The 14,677-nt window shown below is 39.9% G+C and overlaps 1 protein-coding gene across 1 annotated transcript; it reads right to left on the bottom strand.

Moving 5' to 3' along the window:
- Positions 1-35: 35 nt before the first annotated feature.
- Positions 36-13,838, bottom strand: LOC140933049 (uncharacterized). Its single transcript, XM_073382567.1, has 6 exons — positions 13,649-13,838; positions 13,403-13,484; positions 12,991-13,149; positions 5,296-7,536; positions 4,908-4,956; positions 36-3,478 (listed from the first exon to the last, which is right to left on the bottom strand). The coding sequence occupies exons 1-6, from the start codon at positions 13,735-13,737 to the stop codon at positions 636-638; spliced, it is 5,463 nt and encodes a 1,820-aa protein (XP_073238668.1). The 5' UTR covers positions 13,738-13,838; the 3' UTR covers positions 36-635.
- Between the last annotated feature and the right edge of the window lie 839 nt (positions 13,839-14,677).

Below are 14,677 nucleotides of genomic sequence, written 5' to 3' on the forward strand. Positions count from 1 at the left end.
TGATTTTAAAGACAAAACTACTGTGACACATAGAATCAGAGGTCAGAAATGATTATACATTTATTTTGAAGCCCTTAAAAATATATACAATGGGCAACACAAACGTTTCTTTGTCTCGTGAGCTCTTAAGAGGCCTACAACTATTCAGTCGATCAATTTAAGAAGAAACTTGCACCAAGAATGGTGCTATTTTCAGTTTCTCCGTCATTTTTAAAAAGCATTACAGTGTAACACGTTTTCGATGGCTGTAATGATTAAAAATAATACAAATATGAAAACGAAACTGCATAAAATCTATGTCACCTGTAAAAAAGCGATTTTAATACCTTAATTACTCAAAAATGCCCCACGTTTTTAACCTTGAAAATCCTCGAACAGTGTTTTTTTTTTTTATATAAGATGATCTCTAGTTTTTTTGTCCAATTAACTTTCTCTGGTGTCACTAATTCGATCACTTAAAATGTTTGATTATATGAAGCCTGAAAAAAGAAACACCTCTTTACAGACATAAGATTATAAAGCTTGCTTTGCACGTTTCCTTTGTCTATTCGCACTTCAGGGATAGATAAAATCAACATAACAGTATGTATGTTACACGTGTATAAATGAAATGTAATGTAATGTTCACTGCGAGCTCATGAACGCTTCGTGCGTCGTGTCACACGCGAAGTACTCTCCATCTCCTGCTTACATTGCCTAGTTGATCGGGTGTTTTTTGCTGATTTTGTTTGCCTAGAATCGTTTGTCACTGTTGCTGTCACCTCAGCTGGACTCGTGTTGCGTGTACGTCTTGTTGATCTGCGTGCGTGAGTATTTTCTTGAATTTCCTGACTACTGGCGCTCGGCATGGGATCGGACTCCTTAACAGCAGGATCGCTTGAGGCGTTGCGTTTCGACTCGCGTTTTTGCCGAGTTTTCTTCACGAGACTATCTTGATGTGCTTTGGTAGTTTCTTCAACAATAATCTTCTCGGGTTTACTGTTCCTGGTACTTCTTTTTGAACTAGAATATTCTTCACTGTTTTGACTTGGTGCGGATTTAGTACTCTTCGAAACAGGAGCATTTTCTTCAACTGTTTTAGACCCCCTTTTAGATCGCCTCGATTCATTAATTACTGGTTTTTCCTCATGAGGGAGAACTTCAGCTCTTCGGCTACGGGTTACTCTTTCTTTTTTCGGTGACGACACTTCATTTTCGTCGACTTTGACGTCTAGATTCGATTCTTCTTGAACTTTCTTCTCACGTGTTACCAGAGGACTTGGTTTAACCCCACGTTTTCGTCGTGTTAACTTGACATCACTCTCTTGCCCAGCTTCCTCTTCACTGGTGAGATTCTCGGCCTGACTCTTTCGCGTACGTCTTCTAGAACTTCTATCTTCACTCCTTTGAGTTGCTGTGGATTCAGACTTCAAATCAGAAACGTTTTCTTCAACTGTTTTAGACCGGCCACGTTTAGACCGTCTGGTCAATTCAACATTTGCTTGTTTTCTTTCTGGAGGTATAACTTCGGCTCTTCGGTTACGGGTAACTCGAGGCTTAACTGGAGATGACAATGTCTTGCCTTCGACTTCACAGTCTTCTTTCGATTTTTCTTCAACTTTTTTCTGATGTGTTACTACACTACCGGCTTTACGTCCTTCATCTCGCTTACTTTTCTTAGCTGAGCGGCCCTCTTCTGCGTCCTCTCTATGAGACTCCTCCGAGGAAGACTCGACTTCGCTTCGACCGCGCTTGCCACGGCGACAACTCGGTAAGGAAGAACCTACCGTTTTTGTCTCTTTAACAGCTGTTCTTCTCGTTTGCCTCTTTTCTTGTGGAGCATCGTTCTTCTCTATTTGGGTAACAGGAGCTAAGGTAACAGGCTGTTGCATGTTGTCGAACGACTGCAGCCCTGGGGAAGGAACCTCAATAATAGGGTCCAGTGGTGTGCGCTTAAAAACATTTCGTTTGGGGGTCTGCTTGTTAGCTGCTGGATTCTTCTTAACTCGTGCACTCGTTTTCTTCTCAGCTGCTTTAGGATTATTCTCAGGCTCGCTTTCCTTTTCCTGCAGGATTGATGCCCGAGTACGGCGAACTCTTTTAGGCTCCGGTACGGTTAAACCTTTAGGTGCAGTTCGTTTTGCTCTTGTTATTCTTGCAATATTGTCTTCTTTTTTATCTATTTTTTCTTGGGCCGCCGGCGAAGTTAGGTCTAAAACTGGTATAGAGAGTCTGGAGTTTTTTCTCTTCTGACCTGCTGGCTTGGTATCGGTCTTAGCTGGCGAAGAGTCTGCTTCTGCTGAGGCAAACAGTTCTGGGTTGAAATTGTCCTCAGGATCTACAGTTTCAGTAGCTTTAGGTGTTCTCATAAGGTTCCTGAGACCAACAAAATGCGGACTGGCGAAGTCTTTTGTCTCTTGCATTAGTTCTTTTAGGCCGTCCAACTTAGGGCTTCCCATAGTAGTTACACCATTTTCAATTGGTGTCCTAAGCAATCGAGCAACTCCTTGTAAGCCTTCGCTCTTACGTGAGAAACGTTTGGGTTGCGGTTTGGGCGATGTGAACAAGCTAGCTTCAAAGAAATCCTCAGAATTTTCGACGGAGTGGGTCTGTTTCGGAGACTTCAGTAAGCGCGTCAGTCCTTGAAGACCGAGACTTTGCCGGTCTTTTCTCTGTTTTCCAACGCTCTTTAACAAGACTGTTTGAGCTTCATCTGCCGGACGAAAAGACGGAGTTTGTTTTGACTCTAATGGCGACACAAAGTCTAGTTGAAGCGCGGGGGATTCATTGGTCACAATAGACGACTGCTTCTTCGCGGAACGTAAAGATGGAGTACGAGACAGGTGAACTGGAGTAACGAATTGGAGAGAGACAACCTCTTCGGCTGAGTGGCGAAGGGAAGGCGTTTTACTCAATTTCAAAGGTTCAATGACATGAAGCATCGCCTGTGGGGAAGTGCCACCTGCATTCACTGAGGGAAGCGAAGCGTTGGAATTTTGTTCAGGAGTTGCCACTTTAACATCTCGAGTGTCCTCACATCTTCGTAAAGACGGCGTATTGGTTGGTTTAACAGCTGCTATCGAGTGTAATCCTTGTTCGCCAGGAGTTGCAGCTTTCTCGACAGATGACCCTGTGAATCTACGAACGGATGGAGGCGTAACAAACATTTCAGCGATTCCAGCCAGATCTTCAGTTGATATGCCCACACGTCTACGTGGGGCATTGGTAACCTTCGCTAGACTTGACAACCAATTTCCCTTCGTTTGATTCTTTGGGGGGTTTTCAGCAGCTACCAGAGATGCCGGTGGTGTAGCAAACATTTCTGCCACACCTTCAAAGTCTTCCATGGGAGCACTGTGTGTTTTAGCGTCCTTTACGGCTAGTCCAAGGCTTGACATCCAGTTAGCGCTTTTCCGTCGAGGCGTTTTCTTCTCGTTAAAACTGGTGCTATTGCGTCTTTCTTTCGATTGACCTCCACTCTGTGCGTTCCTTGAGGCTTCTGCGTAAAATTAAATGTGAAATGTCACTAATTAAGGGTCATTAAGCAAAATATTTTACAGTCTGGTAAAGGTAGACCACGCTTTTGTGGTAAGCAGTCGAGAGCTTTCCACACACTATAACTTACGTTCAAGTTACTGACAGTTTTCTTTTTAGAAGGGCATAGACCTGAACAACTGACAAATGTTCCAATCAAAGGTACAGGGTAGAACAGGGGAGTCTGTGACAGAAGCATCCTATTTTCAGGGGCGTAGCCAGGGGAGAGTTCCAGGGCCTAATTTTTGTAACTACGAAACGTACGAAAGCTGACTTGAATTCACAGCAATTAAAGCACTTTGGTTTGTCTCTCAGAACGCTGGAAATCGAATTTCCGATGACTCACATTTCAAAATTTCTTGCGGGGGGTGGGGGGGGGGGGGGCATGCTCCCGGAACTCCCTAACAAAGAGCGTCTCCGGCGCTCGGTTGTCAATCGGGCCAGCAATATTACATTAGGAACCCCCCTATGCAAAATGGCTGGCTACGCTCTTAATTTTTGTTTAAAAACACTCAAAATGTCTCTGTGCGGCTACCATTTATTAAGCAGAAATGGTACACCCAAGTGTAGCCAATGTTCACTAAGGAGAACACAATGAACAGGGGTTTCAATAAAATTGAAGCAGGCAGCAGGTTTGAATAGAGTAACCGACTATATCAACAAGGAGCCCCCGCACTAGTCCCCCTCTTCTAGGAGGGTCTGGGAATAAAAAATGTTGAAATTGAAAAGCCCCAAAATGCGATTTCCAGAGTTCATTCAGTTTCGATTTATCAGCCACACAATCAACTCCTACCAACAAAGAACAAATGTCGATAATCAAATAAGGTAGATTTGCATGTGAACAAATTCCGTGTAAACCTATAAATAAACGTGTGAAATATTGACTGAACTACAGCGTTCACATAATAGGCCTTTGTGAAAACACATGATGTTTCCAACAGACTTAATGATATATAATTTGTTTACGAAGTTATTAAAACTAGTTGCTTCTTCTTTCGGGAAAAAAGGAGCCGACTTCTTCGATCAAAGTAGCCGACGTGTTTCGTCGGTCATGGGTGCTTGATTGAAATCCCTGAATGAATGAAATTAAATCCCCTTGAGCTTTATATCCGTGCAGATGGATCTGACTGACGATACATGATTTGAACTTGTGGAGACGGCGCAGCCATCAGACACACGCAAAGCCACTTTTGCGAGTGGATTTTGCAGGGTGAAAGGCTGCAGTACCTTCATTCTCAATTAATTTAAGACCCTGAGTATTGATCTAGTTCTTGGAATTGAACGCGCACTCGCATTCGTCAGGCTAGCGCTTTACCGACAGAGCTTACCCGGCTGCGGTTTAACTAAGGACATGAAGTAATTAGTTCTAGAAATACCAACTGCTTACTACCTACCTGGTCTAGTAAGAACACCAGAAGTCGTAGCGAGTGGGGCAGAATCCATCTACATAAACAAACAAAACGCTATTAACTTGATTGATCAGTCTCATATAATCAAAGAGATTACAAGACTAAGTTTATACACTTGGAAAGATCATCTCTTTTTATTCAGTAAAAGTTCATCGCGGTTCAATGTACCCAACTTAAGCAGTTGCGAAAAGAAAGCATGAAAAATATACGGGCTTAACTTGAACTCAAATGTTCAAGATTTTTTTAAAAAGAGAAAGCATCCTACAAGTTGCAATTGCAATCATTAAATCCTACACCGACTGCAGAACATGAGGGCGCTATCCTAAATTGTTTGCAAATAAAGACATTAACCTGCAGTATGTAGGTAATTTACCTTGGTTATTTCCTGTCGCTGGCCAGTTCGCTTCTTAAGCCGTCTTTTCACAATCTCTGCATATGTAGGTTTCCGTGGTACAGTCTTGGTCAGAACCGTGGCAGCTATAGACTTTCGACGAATGGCTCTCAGAGTGGGCTTAGCATGGATCTGTTTGCGAAGTGGGGTGGCCATACGTTGTCGAGTTGGACGTAGCTTTTTGCCCGCAACAATTTCTTTCCTTAGAGGCGTCTTTAAGGCTGGTCGTATTTGCCTAGTATTTTGCCCTTCGTTACTGTCGACACTCCCATTGATAGGTGATAATTTGAGCTTCTTTCTCTGACTTCCGTCTTCACTTCTCTTTCTCTTTGAAGACGTTTTAATATGCTTCAGTACTATTCCCTCTTCAACTTGCTTCCTAACTGGGGTTGGTAAACTCTTCTTTGTGGACTTTAATTTCTTTCCTTTAATAATCTCAATTTGCAGTTCCAACTTCATGGTTTGCTTTGTTTTTCGGAGCTTTGAACCTCTCTTGATTTCATCTTGGAGTCGAGAATTCATGGTTTTCTTGGTCAGACGCAGATTAGGTCTCGACGCAATCTCATTTCTAACTGGTGTGGGTAACTTGTTCCTGGTCTGACGAAGACTGATCCCCTCCTCAATTTCCATTTTTAAAGGTGTGGCGATCTTCTTCATGGTCTGACGGAGCTCGACTCCCCTTATAATCTCCTCTTGCAATGACGTGTCCATCTTCTTTTTGGTTTGCCGGAGCTGTATTCCATTTGCAATCTCTTCTCTCAAAGGGGTAGTCATCTTCTTTTTGGACTGCCGAAGCTGGACACCACTCGTTATCTCTTTCCTTAAAGGTGTGGGCATCTTGTTCTTGGTTTGTCTTAGCTTCACCCCTGTTAAAATTTCCTTTCGTAACGGTGTGGCCATCTTCTTCTTTGTCTCTCGCAACTTAACTCCACCTTTAATCTCTTGTTTCAAAGGTGTAGCTATTTTCTTTTTGGTCTGTCGAAGCTGCACTCCACTTTTAATCTCCTTTTGCACAGGCGTTGCCATCTTTCTTTTGGTTTCTCGAAGCTGAATTCCACTGATGATCTCCTTTCGTAAGGGTGTGGCCATTTTCTTTTTTGTCTTTCGCAGCTGCACTCCACTTTTGATCTCCCTTCGCAAAGGCGTAGCAAGTTTCTTTTTGGTCTGACGAAGCTGAAATCCACTAATAATCTCCATTCGTAACGGTGTGGCCATCTTTTTCTTCGTCTGTCGTAGTTTCAGTCCACGCTTAATCTCTGCTCGCAAAGGCGTAGCCATTTTATTCTTTGTTTCTTGCAATTCGGCGTCCATTGTCTCTACCATTTCGTGATCTGTTTTCTCGAATTCATCCTCTTCTTCATCAGAAGTATAGTTGTCACTATCAAGCATGACCTCTTCTATTTTTTCTTTCATACACTGGACTGGACTAGCTACTGAAGACGGCACATTAGGGCTAGAAGAAAGCTCGGTAAAACTAGTGTTTTTTGCCGCTAGTCTGAGTGATGATCGTCTACGAATGGGATTGATACCTTCCTTAATTTCAGTGAGTGCGGATTTTTTAGGTGAAGCATACTCCTGTCCATGTCCAAGGCCTTGATGACTTTCAACAACTTGTTCACCCAGATTCTTAGATAATTCTGTATTTTCATTAGGAGTGTAAACATCCCTTTTGATTTTCTGCTGCTGTTTCCGTGCCTTAGGCGATTCATTATCCAAGGGTTCTCCGCCATCACATTCTTCTTGGATGGATTCTGATTGTGGCAAAGCAGCAACTGATCTTCGTTTTTTTGCCGAGAAAGGTAAGGGCACAAGAGAATTATCATCAGATAAAGAAGCTCTCCTTGGAGTTGCTCCACGTCTCAGTGGAGTAGCAGGGGGCAGGTCTTTGTCAAACTGCTCTGGACTAAGAACTGGTCCAAACGAGACCCTCTTAGAACGCCTCTTTTGCTCTTTGCTGGACTTTGTTTCAATAACATGTTGAATATCAGTATCTTCCTTGCTTGGTTCTGTAGAATTTACATCTACCATGGAAAAGGGAGTTTTTTGAGGAACACGTGATGCTAAATCCTCATCTTCCTCTTGTAATGGCATAGAGTGCCTGCGAAGAATATGTATGTTTTCCTTTAAGCTTTCCTTTGCAGGCGGAGTCCTAGGGCTACCTCCAGGTGTAGGCATTTTTGGTGTTTTTTGCTCTGTGGGTGTGTTTGATAAGTTGTAATGAATCTGCAACAGAGATACAAAGGTGGTTTGATCATCAATATCAGAACCTCGGCTAACGAACAACTCCCGTGAGTGAAGAAAACCAAATTTGCATGCTATCAAGAATTCTCAATCTGATTGGCTATAAACGCCATCAGTATCGTTCTTTCGGGGCGTCACGCAATCCTCCCCAACGTCTTAACAACTAAAAATGGGAACTTCTTCCACAAATCGTTTTTGGGATATTTCTAAGGATGAAGCAGATAAGCTTATAAATCATGTAGCCCCAGAAAAAAAACTACAGTGCCTAAAAAGGGAATGAACATCATAATTACAGTAACAAGAACCATTAGTTGGTTTCAACTACAGCAACTACTAGATCCAGTTTTCTATTAAAGAGTGGGACAGCACGACTCGGCGCTGTGCGCCTCGTTAGGCCATCCCCATAAAATGTTTCGTTTCCCATTGTCCGACCGACCCATTTTTTTTGGAAAAGTAAAAAAAAAAAAAAAAAAAAAAAAATTCCAGAATATCTTGTAAAGAAGCAAGTACTTTAATTTACAAGCACACGATCTTGTCTTATTAACACCATCGATACTTCGTTTTGTAACCTTTTTAGACATTTGATAGTCCTGTTAATATACATCTTTTACCATCTGATTATATCTTGCAGACTTAACGTGAGATTTAATATGCAATCATGTGTTCATTCTTTTTTTTGCCCGACCGACAGACCCACCTTCACGAGAGGGAGGGCGATGGGAAACGAAACATTTTATGCGGATGGCCTTACCTATTCACTTACAGAAAAGGTTTGAACACGTCTACATTTTGGAAGAGATTCATTGCATGCAATTTTTAACTTACACTCTAAACCGTTCCGTGCATACTATGAAAAGTGCAGTACAAGTGCATTCAGCCAATATAAAAAGGTCGCTTACAAGAGGGTAAAAACAATGGAAGATTCTAACTGTAGTGATTTGATGGTCGCACATAGAGGTTCGACTGCATGAAAATTGTAACCCCCTCCTCCCTGGCAATAGTAATTTCTAAAATTCACCTCCTCCCCGATATCTCCCAGACCAAGCTGTTAAGGCGTTTTTTTCGCCTTGGAAGGAAGGGAGGATACTAAGGGAAACAAATAGTTCGGTAAGGTATAAATAGTTGACGAGGTCCTGGGGCAAGCTTGATGACATAGCATTTAATACTACTCAATATGGATAAGGCGACAACCAAATCTGGCAAAGGGTGGTGTGAAGTTTAAGAAAGGTAATGAAGGGAAAGTACTATACATGTAGATCTTAACTCCAGGGTCTTGATAACAATGAAATTTTCTTATATCTGGAGTCTGTTCTACAGAGGTCAAAAGAAGGGACACATAAGAAATTTACAGCATGAGGTCAACGAACCGGAAACACGATCTTTTTGTCTACTATGTGCCTGGGTTAACAACTTTTACATAGAATGTCAATCCTGTGTCATAAATTTTCGACTCCCCCCCCCCCCCCCTACATTTTATTGATTTTCCAAGAGTGACGCTTCAAATAAAGCCTTTTCAAAAATTGTGCCCCCTCCAAAACCTCCACCCTCCTCTGGAACGTATTAAAATAAACGATCAAGAAAAAAACGTTCTCCCCTAAAAAAAAAAATGCCATAGCCCCCCCCCCCCCCCCCCCCCATGCCTACTCCTCTTCGTAAATTTTGAATTTTCTCTAACAGGAACTCAGGGAGTAACTGTAGGGATTAATTAAGGGTTAGGAGTCAAGGACATTTCAAGGTGCAACTCCTGTCCATTAACACACCACTTCACGGACACCTTCCACATACAGACGTTGATGCAGACAATTAACACACTTTTTCCTGGTCTAATCAACAGATTCTCATAAAAAAAGTTAACGGCTTCCATTTATTGACACTTCTTGGTCAACAAAAACCAATACTTTTCCTAATGGTAAAAAGCTTTCAAATGATAGCTGCCAAAATTTTAACAACAACTTTATTACCAAATCAATAACAAACCAAAAAAGTAAAATAAAAGTTAAGTAAGAAAGAAATGAACAATTGAATATTATCATAAAAGAAAAAAATTACTTGGCTATGTACGGCTTCTATGCTGCTCGTATGGTAATTAGAGTTCGGATGCATAACAATTTAGAATATTTTCAATATAAGAGGCACTGAGATTTAAGATGTTTTGATCGCACATGGACATGATATATATCTATTACAAAGGGGGCAAAGCCTCTTAACTCTGGGCATCTTCTTGTTGCCCGCGCCCAGATTCAATAGGTAGCAAGTGGCAAGAAATTCGCATTTTGTTACAGCCACTCTTGTCTTAACATTCTTTATGAAATCAAGATAAGATTCAAATCTGACTTCGTTTTTCACTTCAATTAACAGTGCTACTGGGTAGAGTAGGAGGGACTAAAGTTTTGACACCAATTTTTGCCTTTGACAACCAATGGTTTCATATGCAGATTATCAATTTTGAAATCATAATGTACAAGTTTATTCTTTGTGAGGAAATGCAAGCATTTGTTTGTTTGTTTTCATTTAGCAAACAATGCTTTACTGGAACATTAAAAAAGAACGTAGATTGAATGGTCGGTATATATACACTGTACTTCACTTGGCTTTTAAGTTAATAAGTTTAATGTTCGAAACTTGCTTTTATGAATTTACCGAAATTTGGTACTGGTACAAGATTGCAAAAAAAGAGCCTTGTTTGTTCTGTGTGAATTAAATACAGTTAAACAAAATTATTATTTACAAATGAAATTAATCTGAATCTGCTTGCATCTTTTAATGTAATAAATTGCACAGGATTCTTTATTTTGACTTGAAGATAAATGCTTTTCATCACCTTTTGTTTTACTTTTTGCTGGGTATCAAAATTCAGTTTTAAAGGTTTTCTGCTGCAGTAAGTGTTTGCCGATATTCTGTAACTAAACTGCAAGTGTTATTTTGATAGTTTTAGTTCTCATTTGCATTTTTTATAATTGAAAAACAGATTTTTTTAATGTTTAGCTACTTTTCAGTTACAATCAACAAGCTTGTAAGCGCCTAAAAATTTGGCAAAAATATAAATAAATATGACTGCTTTGAGCATTTCTTTTTAGATTTTTGTTGATTCTAAAGTAATTTTTTGGCTTTTTGAAGTAATAACAAAGCATCATAATACAGGTCCATTAAGGCAAAATTCTCAATTTTCATTATAAAAGCTTTCTACTTCATTTGGTAACATACTAACAGATACAACTGCTGAAACCATGCATATAAGCATGACATTTTTTCATGTAGGAAACTTTTTACAACACTTGTAACTGGAATAGGTGACAAATGTGTAGTCTCATCAATTCAGGATAGTGTTCTCACGTTGGGCATGGGACGATAAAAACATACTGCTGGGGACAACATGTAAACTTAATTTTGATATGAAATCAAGAAGTCGCTCCAGTATGAAACTCTTGCCTGTGTGAGTTTTCTCATGTAAACACCACCTTAGATCGTTATTGCATTATATTAATGAGGCATTAATCTTGGAAGCAGGCCAGGTGATGAAGTTATGTGCTATTTATGAAACTATTAATTGGTTGGGAAGAATTTACAATTCAGGAAGGTGACCAGTAAGACCTTTCTAGTCATGCTTTGTTAAGTGGTATAAGCAACTGTCCATAAGTTGAAATCAAATACATCTTAAATTTGAATGCAACATAGAAAATCTATCTCAAAAACACTTTTGATGAGTAAAAGATAGGGTTGTCAAAAAAAATGCACGTGAAAGGTGAAAGCTGGAACAGCTATGATGGCTTTACACCTGTACATCTATGTTTCTTTCTTTTTTTTCCGGCAAATTGCAGTTGGCAAAACTATATCTTGATAAACACCAATATCACTGGTTGCCAGCACATTTTGATAACGATCAAAATAACTTCATACATGGAAAAACCCTTGTGATGTGTAATATATATAAAAGTACACCGAGCATGATCAAGGGAATTCTGAATCTAAAACTAACTTGCATGCTGCTTCAAGGTTTGGTTTGAAATTTTCAACAGAAGGGACTGTGATATTTAAAAAAATTATGAATTCAATATTCAGTGTAATCTCGTACCCAGATCTCTTGTTGATGAAGCCGATGGCAAGATCTGGTCAAGTAAGAAATTTCAATTTTTTTTTATTGGCCAAATATTGAGTGAATGATATGAGCATTGCCTCCTGTGCATTATCAATAGGAACTGAAAAAAGTAAAAACAATTTCTTGTAGAGTTGATGACTACTGCTTTGAGCTTTTACTGCACGCTATGATGTTTAATTTTATTTAAGTGTCGCATTAAATTTGATGTTACAAAGAATAACAAATTGGTTAGTTCATACTTAAGATGTGCGCATAGCCATGTTTTGTTCACATCAAAAAATGGCTGTGATTTTTGGGATTTATTTTGAGCATGCCCTCTTCAATTACCTGCCACATTCCTAGCAGGTGATCACCCATACAAACCGAATTTGACCAGATCTCGCCTTTCGCTTTGGCTTCATCAACAAGAGTTCTGGGTACAAGATTATATATTAGTGAATCTGTTCTAAAATTTTGTCCTAAAAAAACCTTGGGCCACTTCTTGCTTGTCTCAGTTAATGATTTTGTTGGCGAATGACTTGTCTGGATTCTTGTTTATTGGGCAAGTAAGCTTTAAAAACTATCAACTTGGTAAGAAAATCTACTTGTCCTGGGCCCGGACTACCCAAGGGCACTTCTTTTGAGCACCACTACTAAGGAATGTTTGACCTGATACATTTTAAAGTAATTAGGCAGGTAGTAGCAGTAACTGTAATAGCTGTATAGTTCACTTTGGAAAAAATTGCTGGTCTAAGTTGAAAAACTACCAGCACAAGCATTTGGGGTATGTTAAGAGAAACGTGAAAGTCAAGATTACGCAACTCACAGGGCAATACAAGATATTTTTTGCAAATGTGGGGGTAAAGAGGGAGCAAAATTATCCTGACACTTGGTTTGAAGTCCTTTTACAAAATTACGAGCAACACAAACATATAACAGAGAGAAATCTAATTGTAATTGCCTCTTGGAAAGTCTCTAAGAAAATTCCCTGACTGTTTATCACTTAAAATAAAAAAGCGACACCTTATGATGTATCACACTGGAGCTATAAAAAATGGCGTCTAGAAGTTCTTTATTATTTCTTTTAGCATAAGAAAAGGTAGAAACTCTTTGAGGTCAATGTGTTGTGTGTTTGGTAGTTCGTTTTGTCACCATCTTCATTTTCTCGATTAAATTTTAGGTTTGTCAAACCTTTATTAAGCGGTCAGTTGGACATTCTGGTCCCCAAGGCCAAGGGTGAACGCTTAACACAAGTTTGACCGTATAAATAAATATCGGTTTACATGTATGCAAAAAATTTATTCTCGCAATCAATCCGCAACTAATAAGATAATGTAATTAAATAAGCTTTCCCAGCTTACCTTAGGAGACTTCTCTCTCTGTTGGACTGGCGAGGGAAACTCAAATCTGAAGGACCGATCGCTAATTGTTAACACATCAAGATGCTTAATCTCAGCGTCAGTGATGGCTTTTCCGTTGACAAGAGTTTGGTTACAGGAACTGAGATTGATTAATTTAATCTAAAAGGAAGAAAAAAAAATTGTAGTGTAAAAATAGGCACAATGCAATGCGTGAGTTCGGTGGATGAAAGAACCCATACATAAGCTCAATATAACATTGCGTACTGTAGTTTGAAGGCTACTATTGTGAAATGTACCGTACATGCAGCGTTAATTGCTTCTTTACTCTGCCGGCATTCGCTGAGCAAAATTTTGCGTACCAACTGCTACATGGATTGTTATGGTTCAATGTAAAACATATGTTGAAGCTTACCTTTCTGTCGCTGTCAACCTTTACTAGAGCGTGTTCAAGCGACACGTTTGGTAGTTGAATTCTAATATCACACTCGGGTTTCCTGTGCAGCAAAAAGGAAATGAACGTCAAATCTTAATACTGTACGTTAAACAACACAAAAGTATGGAGCAAAATATTAAATCAGGGTGCCTGTTCTAAAGAACAGCGATGATACTCTTCATCAATTCAAAATAATTAGCTTTTCTTCGAACAAGTTTCTCTCACCTTCCGAATAAACATTCGTTAGTTCGCAAAGGAAATTGGGGCCCATCTGTTCCATTCCTTTTTATAACGACAATTTTTGGATCTTTCATTGTCACAAGTCAATGCCAACACATTGAAGGTGACAAATACCGCACAAGGAATCTTCGATAAAATAGACGCAGCTAAGAAAGAAAAAATATCACCCGCCCGCACGAATGTTAACGAACAAATGAATTCCAACGGACTTTCAAATGAATTTGATTTTTGCGCCTTTATTGTTGATTGGACAATATAATCACGTGACGATGAAAACCAATCAAAAATCCCCCTTCCCCTTTCAAAAATCATCCCTTCTCGTGCCAGATTCCGTCGGTCACGTTTTGCATAGACCGCAATCAGTCTCTCTGTTGCTTGAAAATCTATGAGCGAGTGATTATGGCGTATGATCCCCGCCAAAATTCATGGTTTGAATTTTAAATTCATCATTCAAATTTCTAACCTCGGTACTTGAGTTTTACAGCTCACAGGCTTCGCTTCTCATTTCCAGTTCCGGTAGTTCAGCGTCTCTCGCTCGCTTTTTGTTGCAGAAAACGTAAAAAAAATGGAGCTCGACTTGTAGGGAGGTCTAAGCTGAATTCAAAATTTCACACTCTTCCTTTAGATTTCGCATTATCGGAAAACGTTTTTAAGCTCGTTGTTTCGCTGTTGAGGCTCAACTCTTCTATTTGACCTTGCTCGCTGTGTGTTTTCAACTCGCATGAAACAGGCCTGTAACGAAGTTGAAAGTTAGAGGGCACGACTGTTGTGGGCCGAGACCCCTTCCCCCCCCTCCGCCAAATCTTGAAAGTCTAAACAGTCAAATCCCGTGACCACATCCAATTTCGCCCAACAATCACACTGTCTGATCAAATAGACAGATCATGAGAATGAATAAAATGATCACCAAAGATGAAATGTTGTGATGTTGCAACAAATTTACTCAAGCAGTATCTTAAGGAATGGATGACGAACAGTGTGGAGAAGATGCATGTTGATGTACGTGTTGGGGCT

Source organism: Porites lutea, chromosome 4 (assembly GCF_958299795.1).
Source record: "Porites lutea chromosome 4, jaPorLute2.1, whole genome shotgun sequence".
Classification (NCBI taxonomy): domain Eukaryota; kingdom Metazoa; phylum Cnidaria; class Anthozoa; order Scleractinia; family Poritidae; genus Porites; species Porites lutea.

Bases quoted from the DNA above. Each gene is read 5' to 3' on its own strand.
- LOC140933049 (XM_073382567.1), bottom strand. From the start codon at position 13,737: ATGAAAGATCCAAAAATTGTCGTTATAAAAAGGAATGGAACAGATGGG. The intron at 13,150-13,402 runs GTAAGCTTCAAC...TCTTCCTTTTAG, and splicing joins AGGTTGACAGCGACAGAAAG to ATTAAATTAATCAATCTCAG. The intron at 4,957-5,295 runs GTAAATTACCTA...TTGTTTATGTAG, and splicing joins AGCGACAGGAAATAACCAAG to ATGGATTCTGCCCCACTCGC.